The sequence below is a fragment of the Nicotiana tabacum genome, chromosome 1, assembly GCF_000715075.1.
Source record: "Nicotiana tabacum cultivar K326 chromosome 1, ASM71507v2, whole genome shotgun sequence".
NCBI classification, from domain to species: Eukaryota; Viridiplantae; Streptophyta; class Magnoliopsida; order Solanales; family Solanaceae; genus Nicotiana; species Nicotiana tabacum.
Window position 1 is genome coordinate 175,127,519 of NC_134080.1, and position 17,140 is coordinate 175,144,658.

The following is a 17,140-nucleotide window of genomic DNA, read 5'->3' on the forward strand; positions in this document are numbered from 1 at the left end:
ATATGCTAAAAATGAGTAGTATTTTAAGTAATTTGAAATAATTCTTAATTATGTAGATAATTGGGTAATTATGGATTTTTAAGTGGGAGATTAACTTGTAAATTGAATTGTGAGGATAATTAATTAAATAAGGATTGGATAATTGTTAGGGGACAATATCCACGTGGGTGTATGGTAACATGGCAGCAAATTGCCAACTATTATACTTAAGGAGGCGGTGGCACAAATCCATGGGCACCTTATCTCATTTTTGGGTTATAAGATTCTTTAAGAAGGCTTCTCCAAATTTCACAAAGTGAAAAGGCTAAGACTTTGTGAAATTATAAAGACAATACGGATGGAGATTAGGATCAAAATTCCCAAAGTGAGACAGATTTGGCAACGTGATTTTGCACCGACAAAATTTTATACGAAGTTATATTGCGTAATAGCAATGGGATTTGCAATTCTAAGAGAGCACGGTACAATCTTTCTCAAGAATATCATACGGATTTTTGCCTACTCCAGGTATGTTAAGGTTATCCCTTCTTTCTTTTTGGCATGATCCAAATAATACAAATGAAACGAGAAAAATACACAACTTTCATAAATGACTATATTCATAGAAATACTAGAAATGATTATGTTCTTGATTCCCTATGTGTCATATTATTCTATCATTTGTTCATGAGTCTAAAAAATACGTAAGTTGATAAAGTTTATTTCATGATAATAATCAGAGGCATAGTGGTCTTATGATGTACCGAGAGATTTTATTAACGTATTTCATATGCATTCTATGCATTTACACATGCACATTGACCCATAACCAGATGGCGTTATATACACGTATATATATATATATATATATATATATATATATATATATATATATATATATGAGATATGGGAACGGTTATGGCGTTATATACGCACCACCACCCGATCAGCTGGTATACGTTAATGATTTTGCCCACAGTGGCCGAGATGATATGATGGGACGCCCTCAGAGGCCTGATGATGTTATGAAACATATACCTATGCACGACATGATATTCATACGCATATGCATGGCACTATAATTATTTCATGATTTACAAAGTTATCCAGACTTACATGTTGAGTCATTTACTCTATGTTTCTTCCACGTCTTTTATGTACTTATTTATGTGCCTTACATACTCGGTACATTATTCGTACTGACGTCCCTTTTGCCTGGGGACGCTGCGTTTCATGCCCGTAGGTCCCGATAGACAGGTCAAGAGTCCTCCAAACAGGCTATCAACTCAGCGGAAGATGTTGGTGCACTCCATTTGCTTCGGAGTTGCTTGTTTGGTCAGTATGATTTAGACGCGTATTGTTTGGTATGGCGGGGCCCTGTTCCTACCTTTATGTTTAGTGTGTACTCTTAGAGGCTTGTAGACAGATTTCACGTATACAAATTCTTGTATGGCCTTGTCGGCCTATGTTTTGAGTTTACAAATGATCATGTTGGTCTTATAGGCCCGTATGTCACATGTATAAGTTTTTATGTCATGTTGGGTCGTTCTATATTGAGTATTCCCTTATGTTTATTCTGGTTAGACCATGACGGCCCGTTTGGCCCATTTGCCAATGAAAGTACAATAAGAAAGATATGTTATGTTGGTACTCAGTTAAGTAAAGGGCATCGGGTTCCCGTCGCAGCCCATCGGTTTGAATCATGACACTCGCGTTCGCGATACACAAAAACGCACTGCCACAAAAGACCCTAAGCGTTTGCGGCATAGACCTCGCGAAAGGCATAGACCTTGCGAAAAGTGATGCACAACAGATCCAGACCTTCGCGAATATGGCTACTACTTCGCGAATGCGAAGATATTTCCTGTAGCTCCCAGCTCCTCAACTTAACTCTATACGAACGAGATCTGATTGACACGAACGTGATACTCAGGGCTCACAAAGGTACGCGAACGCGTTTACCCGGTCGCGAATGCGATAAAGGAAATATCCAGCTCCCATAATACACTACACAATCGCGACCCAATCTTCACGATCGCGAAGAAGATCTGAAACACCAGAAATTAGTAATGCCAAAGAACATGGAAATGATCCGAAACTTATCCGAAACTCACCCGGGCCTCTCGGGACCCCATCCGAACATGCTAACAAGTCCCAAAACATACTTACTCGAGGCCTCAAATATCACATAACAACATCAAAACCACGAATCGTACCTTAAATCAAACTTTATGAACTTTTAAACTATCAACTTCCAAAATTCGTGCTTAACCATATTAAATCAACTTGGAATGACCTCAAATTTTGTACACAAGTTCCAAATGACATAACGAAGCTATTCCAATTTTCATAACCACAATTCGTACCTGATAACATCAAGGTCAATTCCCAGTCAAACTTATGAACATTCCATACTTTCAAATTTTTATTTTTTGCCAAATAGTGCCAAAACCTTCTAGAGACATCTAAATGCAAATCCGGGCATACGTCCAAGTCCAAAATCACCATCCGGACCTAACGGAACCATCTAAACTCCGATCCAAGGTTAAATACACACAAGTCAAACTTGGTCAACTCTTCCAACTTAAAGCTTCCTAGTTGAGAATCATTCTTCCAAATCAATCCCGAATCACTTGAAAACCAAAACCGACGATTCATACAAGTGATAATACATCATATGAAGCTACTCAAGACTTTAAACAGCTGAACGGAATGCAAATGCTCGAAACGACCGATTGGGTTGTTACATAAAAGAATGAAACGTTTCTATATTTGAAAATAATTCAACTTTAAACTTTTCATTTTACTTACTTTATCCTTAATGAGAAGTTTTTATGGTCATATAAATATCATGACACCATAAAGATATTACCCCTTAAGCTTTTAGGACTCATGTTTCAAAATCATTTTTTCCTTAAACTTTGTATCAAGACAAACTATATCATCTAAATTGAACTAGAAGGGGTATCCATATAATAAAAGAGAGGGAATATTTGGTTTCAGTTTTTACTTTTTAGCCGTGGATAAGATTAAAAATTCTTTAAAACGTGAATAGAGGAGAGGGTATAGACGTCATTGCATCAAAAAAGGGTAGGGTGAGAATGGAAATGTAAAGAGTTTGATAGGGTTGGGGTAATAGGATAAAGGCTATCGGCAGCCAGCCAAACCCATCCTTCTGCTCTTCATTTTTGCTCTGCCGACTGCTGCCTAGGGTTTTAGTTCTCTATTCTTCACAAAGGTGAGAGCTATTTCTGCTTGCTTACAACCTACCCAATCAACACCACAAGACTTGCTGATAGCTTCTTCAATTTTATTTTATTTTGGTTTATTCATTGATTTTTTATGTACAAATATGTTTCTCCATATATGTATAACGATTTGTTTGATTGTTATGTTTAGTTGAGTGTTTATGTGAAGGATGAGCCGATTGGAAAATGGCCTATACTGTTGGAATACTTTCGGTGAAGCTGTGTATAGATTCGTTATAGGCACATGTCTAGGGCTTTCTTTTCCTTAGCTTGATGAAAATGTTGCGGTTTGTATATTGATTGAACTGTTTGATTTCCAATATGGCAATATTCATTGCGTTCTGGATAAATATGTAGAAATTTACTACTGGAAGTATGTAGATAAGTCAACGATGCTAATTTTTATGTAGCCATTTTTTGTTACTCTTACTAATATACTTTAGGGTGTTATGTTTTTGTTTACTTCCTACCTACTATTATTTTAGTGTTCATGTAAAATGTGCTGGACTTTCTGCCTTTGGACTCAATCATTTGATTGTTTTTTACTACTACTACTTTTCATGTGGAGGTGATTTTGATGTGATTTTTATAATGTTTTTATTGAATATCATATTCTGCAAATTTGTTAGTTTTGTTTAGCATTCAGTGTTACATTTTTGTATTTGTCTTGGAACAGATGAATGTAGAAAAGCTACGCAAAATGGCCGGTTCGGTAAGGACTGGTGGTAAGGGAACCATGCGAAGGTTTGTCTCCTTTGAATGTTTGATGTTACTACCACTAAATAGAAATGGATATAATAGCTCTTTTGTGACGTTTGATAACTGAAATAATTACGAGTAGTCTGTTTCCTAATGAGAATATGGTCAATAATTGCTGGTTGCCTAAATACAAAAGGGACCATGGCAGGAAAAAAGTTTAGGACTGTGGCTGTGCCCTGTAATCTGTTCTGATTTTTGTTTATCGTCTGCTTATTCTACAGAAAGAAGAAGGCAGTTCACAAGACAACTACAACAGATGACAAGAGACTTCAAAGCACCCTCAAAAGAATAGGGGTGAATGCTATTCCTGCTATTGAAGAGGTTAACATTTTTAAGGAGGATGTAGTTATCCAATTCATTAACCCCAAAGGTATAAATACAATCTTTTATGCAGGTGTTCTTTGATCCATCTCGCTTACCCGTTAACTATTTCTTTTTCGTTTTTACTATTCAGTTCAAGCCTCTATTGCTGCAAACACTTGGGTTGTTAGTGGTTCCCCTCTGACCAAGAGTATGTTTTCCTCTCTTTCATTGCATCTTGATTATGAGTAAGAAGTTGGTACTACTTGTGACTTGCATCTACTTATATGCTCCAACAAAAAGAAGCATGGCATTTCTATACTTTTGCTGTTCCAACACTAAAAGAGCCTTGATAATTTGATGATATTTGTGTTTCCTGATCTGCCCCTCGTGCTGTTTGAACATGCTTTAAGAACCTACACTGACTCTCCCTCTTTCTCTGTGTTTTTGTAACATTTAAGAGTTTCTAAGCTTTATTTCTTTCCTATTTCAGAGTTGCAGGATATTCTTCCTCAAATTATTCACCAGTTGGGTATGTGGTCCTTTATGATGCCTAAGATGCAGACGTCACAAAAGATTAAGCAGTATAGCATTTATTGACTGTTGTAAGATCTGTTTTCAGGCCCTGATAATTTGGAGAATTTGAAGAAGCTAGCAGAGCAGTTCCAGAAGCAGGCACCTAGTGCTACCGGGGCGCCCGAAGGTGCTGCTGCACCACAGGAGGATGATGATGATGAGGTGCCGGAACTCGTGGCTGGCCAAACCTTTGAAGCAGCCGCTGCAGAGGAGGGTCACACTTCCTAAAATTTTAATTGAATTTTGTATCAACCCCTCCTGTCTCGACGTTTTGAGATCCGTTTAATTTAGTTAAGTGTTCTATTTGATTTTGATTGTGACAACTAAAAATTCATCAAAATGGTTTTTGTAGTAAGCTACTTTGCCCTTCTAATCCTTAATTCTCTACATTAGCTCGGCAGAGACTCTTATTGCATTTAAGCAAGTCTTAGGTGAGAAGCCTTTTGAAGCATACTTCTTTCAAGCATAAAAACTTAGTCTTTATGCTCCTCTTGCTGCATCATATAGAAACTAGAAAGTAAAATAAATTTTGCCGTCATGTATACAATCATGTTCTTTCTTCCATTTTTTCTCTTTGCATTAAATAATGAAGTTGCACACATGTAGGAATTAAAAATTCAAGAAGATTTCATTGGTTGGAAAAGTTTGAACATTAGCAATAGAGAAAACTTTACTTCAAATATTCTTTTGACGATATGGCTAAAGTAACTGTTAAGACCCGAGAATCTTATTAAGATCTTAGGGAAAATGACACTGTGTAGCCATTTTAAAAATAATAGCCAAAAAAATTATATATCTTTTGTATAATAAATATAGTACAAATTTTATATATTTTTTCGGCGACCAAAATAAAAATAATTTTTGGCGCATGCTAAAAGCCATAATACCCCAAGCTTAAGTTCGCATTTGCCAGCTTACGGATTATCATTATGTCATCAGATAATCAGTAACGTATGTTATTTTAAAAAGGGGATAAAAGAAATTTCTGTGCTGATGCCAAATGTACCACTTACCGAGGGCGTCAGGGAGGGACGTATCAAACTGAAATAGAAGTGCAACCAAAGTTGTATGTACAACTCAAAGGTCAAGAAAATGAAAACAATTAGTATTAGCTGGTTAATAAAAGGACTATAATACGACTTGACGAGTTCTTTTTTAAGAGTTCGCCCATAAAATTATAAGAACAAATACTTAAATAGAAATTTGCAAATTGCAAGAATCGAAGTCAAATTCCACATGCTATCGGCATTCAAATCGTTGAACGAGATTGTATAGGAAAGTTAACTTGTAGAGTAAAGTCCGTTAGGTATATAATTACCCAGCATACTAATTTACTAAAGCAAGACGCTATCTTGCAAGTCTTGTTCCCTCGTTGTCTCTCTAATTCAAAACGATATATGATACATATATTCAAAACAATCGAAATTTCTTTTCCTGTACCGGGGATGTAAAAAAACCACCATGTTCCCTTCAACTTTGTGACAGGGACAAAGTTGTTGAGTGCTTCATCACAACTAGGAGCATCTGCTCGGCAAGATCTGCCATCTGGAAGCCTCAGCATTGTATGGGGTAATTCGGACTTGCTAGGTGGACCAACGAGGGTATGAGGGTGGAAATCTTGGCCTGCTAGGTGTCAGGCACTCGAGCGCATTGTGGCTGGGGGCTTCTAGATCATTGTCATCGGTATATCAAGACAATGGTGCTATCTCGGAATGAACAAGGCCATCATTAGGCGGTCGGGCGATGGCACCGGGCCCAACGGATCTCTTCCTTTTGGCCCTGACCCCTGTGCCAGCTGGGCCGCATTCTCTCCAACCTTCTGACATCAGCCATTCTCGAGCCCTATGTCGAGCCAGATACGTCTTTTCAATAGTCTTTTTTGCACTGTCGACGGATCTTGTCACAAAAAAGTGCTTTCTTATTTTGTATAGATAGCTTCTGAGAGAAGCTAAAGGGGAATTATCATCTTCCTTTAAAAACATCTCTTTTTCTCTATATCATCTCTAGCGGAGAACACTGGCAACTACACGAAGCTCATTATTTTATTGAACTTTGGTCATGTTGATTCGTTGATATAACTGTAATCTTAGTTTTCGTATGTGTTACACAAATTAGACTAGCAGATAAGGGGTTTTAGATTAATCATGATTCACTTGCCTTTAATCCCTTATTTAAACAAAATAACTGTTAAAGCGGATAACCTATTTTTCCCGGCAAACAATATGACATCGTCTGTGGGGAGATGCAGCTGTGATATCATCTTGTTCCTTTTGCTTTAAGCCATTTTCTAAATCACCAAAAGCTTACTTACTATCTAACTTTGGCCATATCAGAGACTCAACATAAAAACCCACGCGTAGATGGCCAACAAGTCATACCAAGGACTTTGGTGAATCTACCAAGCCCAGGGGTGTCCGAGGCTTACAGGGTTTACAACACTTTGGGGGACGTGAGCAGGAGGGAAAATTGTCCTCTTCACATGAAGCAGGTCAGGCCTGACTTCCAGCTGAAGTTGGGGCTCTCGATGATGAAAGCGATAGCAACAACGGGTATCAGAGAGAACGATACGCCACGTGAAGAGGCTAACAACATCATTCTAGGGTAACATGGATGTACCACAAGAAGGGTTCCGAACTTGAGAAGGTGGTGGAAAACATGCTGGCTACACAAAATACATTCGTGACGCGTATGGAGAATGCTATGGCCTCTTTCACTAACAACACTTTCCCTAGAGCGGTCGTGCCTTGTCATCCCACATCGACTGAGACCCTAGCAGATATTTCAACTAACACGGTCATAGCGAAGGTCTCTTGTAGTTCGGGGGTCAGAATGTGTGGATTCGGGACTGCACAAACGTAAGAAAAAATGTACATGGCTGAGCTCCTCAACTTCGTGCAGGAGATACACGCCCAAATGGATTAGATACTTGGGGCCTCACTGGTTGTCAAGGGCTTAAACACCAAAAAGTATGCAAAGCTACCGTTTAAATCAAGTGCGGCTCCGGCGCTCGTCCCAAAAAGATTCAAAATGTCATATGTGCAGAGATATGATGGGACAACGGATCCGTAGGAGCACGTGGCAGCCTGTACGACCGACATCAATGGAAATGACTTATAGTCGGACGAGATGGAATTAGTCATGCTCAAGAAGTTTTTTCAAATGCTTACAAAGGGAGCTTTTCCTTGGTATACACTTTTTACCATAACATTCTATTGATTCTTTTGCTATGCTTGCAGATATTTTTATGAAGGCCTATGCTGCGGCTTGGAAGGTCGAAACCCACAAGGAAGACATATTCAAAATAAAGCAACGTGAGGGCAAGTTACTTCAAAGCTTTGTGGAGAAATTCCAATGGGAAAGAATGATGATGCCCATAATATCGAAGGATTGGGCTGTAGCAGCACTTACCGATGGTTTGAACCCAAACATCTTCGACGCTTCATGGAAGTTAAATGAGAGCCTGTGGGAATAACCTGCCAAGACTTGGAACAAAGTGAACCACATATATATAGTCAAGATGCGAATTGAAGACGACCTTAGATTTTCAGTGCCGATTGAAATGAGAGATTGCTCCAAGAAAGACCAAAAGGCATATCGAAATTTGAGTGAAGGAATTTGAGGGGTCGATTTGAACTTTATTCGCCCCCTAGACTATATAGACCGAGCTTGAGATCAGATCCCATTAGGAGTAAATGGGGGATGGTTAGGAGAGATATGGCGGGGCCCTCCAGGCCACCACCGAGAGATCCGGCCCCAAGGTTGTCCGAATATAATTTCAATATCGGGCCCGCTGAATTGGTGAGGGCCTTGAAAGATATCAAGGAGGCTAGATTCCGAAGAGAGATCCGTTCCAACCTAGACACAAGGAACTAGGACCTATGGTGTGATTTTCACAACACTCATGGGCACCTGACTGGAGATTGTAAGCATTTGCGAGCCAAAGTGGCACAATTACTTAGGGCCGAGCACTTGATGGAATTCCTCAGTGACCGAGTCAAGCAAAAACTGAGCAAAAATCGGAACAGTGAGGAACCAAGGAAGCCGCCATCACCGAAGCAGACAATCCACATAATTTTTGTAAAGCCCCATATAAGTTTTCCAAGAAATTTAAGGTTTTATGGCACCGAAGTAGGCTAATATGCTGGAAGGGTATGGACTTTTTGGGTTGTACAATGCATTGTGGAGCTGGTGGGAATTGTTGCAAAATATTACATTTTTGCGGTCCATTATGCGATCGCAGAACTGTTTCGCTGGCCGCAGATCCACTGCAGAGTAAACCAGGTGAAGTTTAATTTTGAGGGCTATTCCACGGGCCACACTTCCATTGCAGAACTAGCATGAGAATTTTCTTGAGGGAGGTTTCGCGGTCCATTTCGCAGCCACAGAAGCAATCTGCGAACCGCAGATCTGTAGCAGACCGGACCAGGAAAACCCAGGTTTTTTAAGACCATTCCGCAGTCCATACCGCAAACCGCATATGTGTTTTGCGGTCGCATCTGCGATCGAAAATTGAGTTCGGAGGGTCTATTTTATGTATTTTATAACCCGACTCTATTTTGATTAAAAGCCATTGGGTCATTTTTGAAGGCAAAAATTAGTTGTTTTAGAGAGAGGAGGAGTGTTTTAGAGAGAGAATAAGAAGCTTGAACCACCCTACTCATCCATTCTTTCTCAATCTTGAAGAATCAAGGAAGCGACTCACTATGCCATCAACTATCCGGGTAAGTCCTTGTCCTAAGCTTTCAAGCAAGTTGTTATGGGTCTAAGTAAGCTATGTAGTAGGAGTTTGGCCATGCATGTGCCAATGAGAAGTGGTATGTATGGTTGTTGAACTATTATGATTAGATTCTTGTTGAGGTTGGGCGAGGAAGAAAGGATTACCATTATAGAGCCTTGTAATCAATCTTGCATAGTAGGTATTTGACGAAATTCCCAAGAGACTTATATCATGAGAATCCTTATAATTATGATTCAATTTTATCATCTTCCCATATATTGAAATCGATATGAGTAATGAAATGTTGTAGTAATCCTAAGGAAAGCTCAAACGAGGTATGTTGGTTAAACTCTTCTTATAAAATCGTGTCTTTAGGAATTTTAGTACGGTTTGATCAAGCTTCCGCCCTAATTTTGCTCAATCATCACAAATGTTTGGATACATCACATGTCTACTTTCTCAAATCATATCTTAATTGCTCTTATATATGTGTTATGCCCTCCTTTGGGGGAATAGTCCAAATATGACCGATTTATCAAATGGGTATGAACTCAACCCATAGCTCCATTGAAATTACTATGCTCTTCTTGTAAATGTTCCCAATGTGTTCTAATCCCCTATGCATTTATTGAGTTGAAGCTTTAAGTTTCCGTATTCCTTATAAGTGTCTTTAAATGCTTCATGATCCATGACAAATGAAAGAATGAAGTATGAAATGTGAAATGCGGCCATCGTGCCAAGAATGATGATTCATATGTGAGGCCAAGAGTGGCACTGAAAATGAAAGGAAGTATGAAAGGCTATAACAAGTATATTATCCTTTTTATGATAAATGCTTTTGGGAGTATCATTAGGTGATCGAGGAAGCCTGGGTTATAAATTCCCAAGCTTGAAACTACACGTACCAGTGTAGGGATTGTCTGAGGGAAAAGTTTCCATTATATTATATCGAGATTATTCTCCTTGATTGGGGTGATTTGATGGCTAGCAAGGATAATGTCGATCCACATGGCATTTTGGTGAGACGGCTTAGCCAATCGGGCAGAGATCGGATGCAATGTCATGCACACAGTGGTGTTGTGTTTCTATATCGATCTCATACTTTGGGGTGAGATGGCTTAGAAGGTCGAGCACTGATTGGACTCCATGCCATGGGCATGTTGGTGTGTCGTTATTAAGGATCTCCCAACCAAAAGTGAAAATATTTACTTGAAGTTTTACTTTATTTTAACTTGACAATTAATTATGATTAGTATGCTCATTGTTTCCATGTTTCTTTCCTCATGTTGGCATTCCATTCCATGATAGGGTATTTAGCTTTACATATTAGTACTATTCCATTGTGCTAATGTCCCTTTTTCCTGGGGTGCTACATCTATAATGGATACAGGTGGTTCCATAGCAGGTGACATAGATTATTGCTAGCAGTACACCCTCTTCTCAGCTGACTTGGTGAGCCCCTCTTCCTCTTGGGGCCTTGTGTCTTTTGATCCTTGTACATTATATTTTGAGGTATAGCCACTGGAACTTTCATACTATTCTAATATTCCATTTAGAGGCTCCATAGGCATAGTGTGAGTTGTGTTTTGATTTGGGAAATAGGCTATAAATGTTGTAGTTGTCGGATGTTTCACTTTTTAATATGAACGTGTTATCTTTTGGAAATTGTAAATGAAGATCCCTTTAAGTAATTAAAGATGATGTTGCACATTTATCCTCTTCACACCTCTCAAATAATTCTTGGGTAAGGTTGTGTAGAAGGCATCAAGTAGGCTTGCTTGGCTGGGATATCTTGGTTGAGCGCTAGTTGCGCTCTCCAAGGTCGGGGAGTGATAATTTTCGGTGGGGAGGCGGTCAATGGTGTCACCTATTCGGCCTCCAAAAAGACTAAGGTCTCCATCTCCTCTGGAAAGAGAGATCAACATTACACAAAGCATGATTTAATCACTTTTAGCAATGATGACTGCAACGGGTCTTGTACCCATACTAGGGGAAGTTAGTGTGCACACAGAACTTACCCTTACCTTGTGGAGGTAGAGAGACTGTTTTCGATAAGTGGGTGCTGATTGATCTAGGTAGTTTGACTAATATCATCCAACTCCTGGTTCTATAAGAGATGCGGCTGGTCGATAAGATAATTCCAACCACAGAGTTGCTTGCCGGGTTCAACATGGCTAGTGAGATGACCCCGGGGGAGATCAAATTTCCGATTTATACCAAAGGAATGACACAAGATACGACGCTCGATGTCATGACCATCGACATGTCCTACAACATCATCCTGGGAATGCCCTGACTCCACTTCATGCAGGCGGTCCCCTCAACCTTCCACCAAGTCATGAAATTACCTACCCCATAAGGGATATAGAAAATATGAGGAGAGCAACCGAAAACCCAAGAAATGAATACACTGGTCACATCAATCGGGCAAAGAAGAGCATGGGCAGATCCGAAATAGCAATTACTGCATCAGAACTATCGACTAGCACTTGTTCAGAGACATATCAGTGAGACAATAGCGATTCTGAGAGAGAAGAATTGGAATAACCCAATGTACCAAGAGCCTTCAAACCTCTGGAGGACACCGATGCTATGAAATCAACAATAGAAGAGCTTGAGAAAGCCTCCCTTTTCGCTAATCAACCGAAAAGAAAGGTACTCCAGGGTTCCGGACTTAGTCTCGAACTCAGAATTAAATTCATAGAATTTTTAAAAGCTAAAGTAAATTGCTTTGTTTAGTCCTACTTAGACATTATAGGCATTTTGCTGGATGTGGTTACTCACAAGCTCAACGCTGATCGGGATCACCTCCAATAAAACAGAAAAAATGACCACTTCCATTAGTTCGCAACCAATTCGTTAAGGAGGAGGTATCTAAATTTCTTCAAATAGGTTAAATATAGAAAGTGAGGCACCTGGATTGGTTAAATAATGTAGTCTTAGTTCCTAAAAATCTCAGCAAGTTTAGGATGTGCCTAGATAAAAGATCTGAATAATACATGTCCCACAGAATCATACCCCTTGCCCCATATCAATCAAACCAATGACGTGATAGCCATGCATGCGTTACTTAGATTTTTAGATTCCTTTAGTTACTTGCGGAGTTTCAAAAGGATAAAAATCTAGGCGACAAGCTATAACAGATAGCAGTTAAAAGGGATACAAATAACAGTTAAGGCTCAAGTCGGCCTCCTTATTCAAAGAAGCAGATTATTTAGCATGACTTACAAACACTGGTTTGGTCTGTATTAAACTTAACGTAGGAAGGGTGGCTAACTTATCACATATTTTCAGATAAGAGGTCCAAATTAGGCCTGCCTCCTGGTTGTAATTATCAAAACTGATGCAATTATAAAATTTTACCCTAAGGCTTGCCTAGGCGTTAAACAGAACCTATACGCATGATATCTATAAGTTTCAAAAATAAAGAAGTAGACTTATTGCAGAAAGGAATTGTCAGTTACAAAAAAAATAAGTTCTGCAGGTGCTTACGCGTTATTGTTACTGATTTTAGACGAATTGGCTATTCAAGTTAGTTAATAGCTCCTATAGGCATGCTTTCTAAGTGTCACTATTTTTAAACACTATTATTATTATACAAAAATCCTATAGCCAGGTCATCTATATGCAATTGGTTAGTTGTTTAAATCCTATAACAAGTTTGCCTAATGACGGATGCACATGCAAAATTGCAGAAAATCCTATAGACATGGTATCTGTATGAAAGTGCAGAAAATCCTATAGGCATAGTATGAAAATGCAGAGTTCTAACGGACATGGCATCTATATAAAAATGCAGAGTTTTAGTGATTTGTAAAACGCAGAACTTTTAGAGACAGTAATTCCTACAAGCATGATCTCTAGATGGGATACAGAATTTCAGAAATGATAACCCCTACAGGCATGATATCTACCCCTTGCATGCATAGTTCCCTGCCTTTTTCCACTGGCCAACCCCAAATGTTTATTACAAGATTATTATAGACCAGAATTAATCAAAAAATAAATAAAATACATCCGAAATCAGAATTCCAACCAAGGAGGGCCTAATTCAGACTCCCAGTCTGACATATATAGTAAACCAACTTTCAAGGATCCTAGTTCCGAAGCCTTCTCTTATTTGGGATGTGTCAAAGTTCCAAGGGGCTTCAAGAGCTCCAGGTAGTGCTTACACCCCAAACATCATTCCAGAATTACTGTAGTGTAGTGCGGAAAAGCCAGCCCTCAAATGTCCAAGTTCATAGGGAACTCAAGGTCCCAAGGCAAGGCTCATATGAGAGGGGTAGAACTTAAAGTCTAAGAGTAAGTGCAAGTGCAGGGGAGGGGAAATGATAAGCTGGTGGTCATGCCAAGCAATTTGAAGTGCTGGCACACCCCTGACCAATTTGTTATTTTCAAATTGAGGAGTTATGACTTATTGAAAGCCAGGTTCAGGCCTGGATAGCCATTTAAAGGCTACCAGACCATAAACTTTAACTCAGCATACATAGGGGTAATGATAGGGAATTCATACCAGAAACAGTAAACAAAGGAAAAGGGGGCCAAAGGGCATGATCACCAATGAAACATACTGACACACTCTTTACTTGGGGTCAAAATTTAGTTCATGGACAACAATTCATGTTGCCATGCCATGAATCCCCATTTATAAACACATAGAGGGTAAGGGAGTAGGGATCAAGCATTTGCAGGAAAGTAAAGCGTACAGTAGCATATGAACATGTCAAACTCTGCAGGTAATAGGCATAGATATAAAGACTATAAGTAAACACATTAGGATGATTGCTGGGAACTGAGTTAAGACATACCAGTAAAAGAGCAAGAGTAGGATGCAAAGACAAGCAGTAATAGTATATTAGCCTTGGCTTTTAGCCGGCTAATAAGAAGGAGCAGAGAACAACAGTAGAGCAAAAGAGCAAAAGGGAATGCAGATTTTGAAAGTATTCAGTGGTGTGTGTAAGTCAGAAGACTGTTTTCTCCTTCTTCTTTTTTTGTAAAGACTTAGGGCATTTATAGTCAAAAGTAGGTGGTAAAATAAGGTAAAAATCATGGAAATATGTTAATTGAAGAACTTGGAATCAATTAATCAACGAATCAAGGAAGTACTCCCATTAATTAGGGGAATCAAAATCAAACGAAAAGATTCAGCACCATATAAGGCAAATAGGAAAAATCAGCGTAGGATTAAATAAGGAAAGAGTCAAGGTTCAGTATTGCATATAGTAGTCGAGTAAGACCAAATTCAGGAAAATTCCAATTAAGGAAAGGCTTAAAAGAATAGAGTACTATAACAAATGAGGTAACAAAGCCAATTAATTCAAACGGGCGGGTAGAATGTTAGTTTTTTTTAAGAAAGTTTTTGAATAACCAATCAATCAAGGAAAATCAGAATCAATCATGTGAAGTCATGATTCTGCATTTTTAACATATAAATAGAGGTAAATGAACAAAAGTAGCGAGAAAAGTTAACTAGGAAGGAGCAAGGGATGAACAAACATAACCACTCAGAGATAGTGAAAACAAGTTAAGATTCAGCAAGACATATTCGAAGCATGGTGACTATGAAACATCAACAAGAATCAAGCAAATAGGCCAGTAGGCAGAACCAAAGCAAGGGAGATCAGGCTAATACACACAATCAAACGAGGAGACATGCTAACACATAGAGACAAGACAAAGGAAATTAGGCTAACACAGGTAATCGAAGCAAAGAAATATGCTAACACACATAACCGAATGAAGAAACATTTTATAGAAACTAGGGTTTTTAGCAGAGTCAAACTAAAAATAGTAAAAACATAGAAATAGATCAGAATAAACAACGAAAAGGTTTTAATCATAAAGAAAATCAATCGAAGCATGCATAAAAATAAATCTAGAAATCCTAATTTCGAAGAAAGTAAAAAATGGTTCAAAGCAAAGGGTCTTTCAGAATAAACTCGAGAATAAACAGAGCACAGAGGAAAACATGAGGATAGCATGAAATGACACCGTTTTTGAGAGATTCAGGAGAGAGCTAGGGTTTCTCTAAAAAAAAAACCTAATAGAAGTGGGAAAAACCTGTCGTAACCTCATAGTTCGTGACATATCGGGTGTGATTTCGTCTGAAATCACACCGGAGAAATCGCATATAGAAGAACCAGGAACCCTAGGTCTCAAATCGCCATGGTCCATAAGCCTCGAAGGTCCTAGAGGTGTTGAACAGGACGATGAAAGGTCCATCGGAGCCTTGGGGTTGAAGGGAGGTGGCCGGAGATGGCCGGGGAGGCGGTGGATTTATCGGAGAGAACCAAAAGGTTCTGGAGGGAAGGGAGAGCAAGAGTCAGTATAGAGAGAGAGAGAGAGAGAGAGACCGTCTTGGAAAAGGAGGGGTCTGGGGGGGTTGTTGGGATTTAATTTTAGGAAATAAAATTTGGGCCGTTGATCTCATTTGATCAACGACTCAGATTAGATCGGAGCTGGACCGGGTAATTGAATTGGGTACGGGTCGAGTTCCTATCGAAATGGGGCTGGAAATTGGGCCAATTGAGGCTACAATTGAAAGGGAGAAAGGCTGTTATTGAAATAGAAATGGGCTAAGTGTTAAATAGCCAATTTTACCCTTTTATTTTATAAAAATAGTAATAATAAATTTAAAAGTAAATTAAAAATACTGAGCAAACAAATAATATATAAACATAAATTTAAAAATATTGGAACCAATTTTATAATTATAAAATGCTATTAATCATAAAATAGGCCATAATTGCAATTACATGCAATTATCTTAAAAATGCCAAATAAATTTGTAAAAAATATGGAAAAATCACCTTAATTATATTTTGGTGTAAATACGGGAATGAGATAAGTTATTCACCAAAAATGATAATTTTGGATTTTGTGGTATTAAAATAGATAGTAAATCGGTTTAGAAATCGTTAAAAAAAATACTAAAACTCTTGGGTGTGCTTATATATGCACATACATGCTATTTTGAAAGTATTTTGGGTACAAAAATACCTAGAGAAAAATTGGGTATCAACAATTTGTTGGTTTAAAAATTGATGAGGGCTCGAGTACTATTGGTCCGAAATGGAACAAGACACTAAGGCTTTTGCGCAAAAGGTGCATCAAGTACCAGCAACACATATGTAAGCACTGTTAAGTTATACCGGAGGTCTTTTCATTGTCACAACCCAAACCGATGAGCCGTGACGGGCACCCGGTACCTTACTCAACCGAGTACGAACGTAACGTATCTTTCTTATTACATCATCATAGATAGGTAGGCTAGATGGCGCGTCATGATACAACCAGTGTAAATATGAGGGAATACCCAACATGGAACGACCCAGCCTAATATATAGAAACTTATACTTGTGACTTACGGGCCTATAAGGCCAGTGTGATCAGTTATATACTTTAAATATAGGCCAACAAGGCTATACAAATATCTGTACACATGACATCTCTCTACAGGCCTCTAAGAGTACATACTTATCATAAAGGTCGGGACTGACCCCGCTGTACCAACCAATATATGTACTAATCATACTGACCAAATAAGCAACCCTAGTGAAAT

The 17,140-nt window shown here is 38.7% G+C and overlaps 1 protein-coding gene across 1 annotated transcript; it reads left to right on the forward strand.

Moving 5' to 3' along the window:
* The first annotated feature begins 3,072 nt into the window (after positions 1-3,072).
* LOC107805856 (nascent polypeptide-associated complex subunit beta) lies at positions 3,073-5,217 on the forward strand. Its single transcript, XM_016629949.2, has 6 exons — positions 3,073-3,217; positions 3,904-3,971; positions 4,208-4,356; positions 4,441-4,497; positions 4,780-4,818; positions 4,909-5,217. Exons 2-6 carry the CDS (start codon positions 3,904-3,906, stop codon positions 5,088-5,090), a joined length of 495 nt encoding a protein of 164 aa, XP_016485435.1. The 5' UTR covers positions 3,073-3,217; the 3' UTR covers positions 5,091-5,217.
* The last annotated feature ends 11,923 nt before the right edge of the window (positions 5,218-17,140 follow it).

Coding starts and splice junctions, on each gene's coding strand:
- LOC107805856 (XM_016629949.2), top strand. CDS start 3,904: ATGAATGTAGAAAAGCTACGCAAAATGGCCGGTTCGGTAAGGACTGGT. Junction 3,972..4,207: donor GGTAAGGGAACCATGCGAAG/GTTTGTCTCCTT, acceptor CTTATTCTACAG/AAAGAAGAAGGCAGTTCACA. Junction 4,357..4,440: donor CCAATTCATTAACCCCAAAG/GTATAAATACAA, acceptor TTTACTATTCAG/TTCAAGCCTCTATTGCTGCA.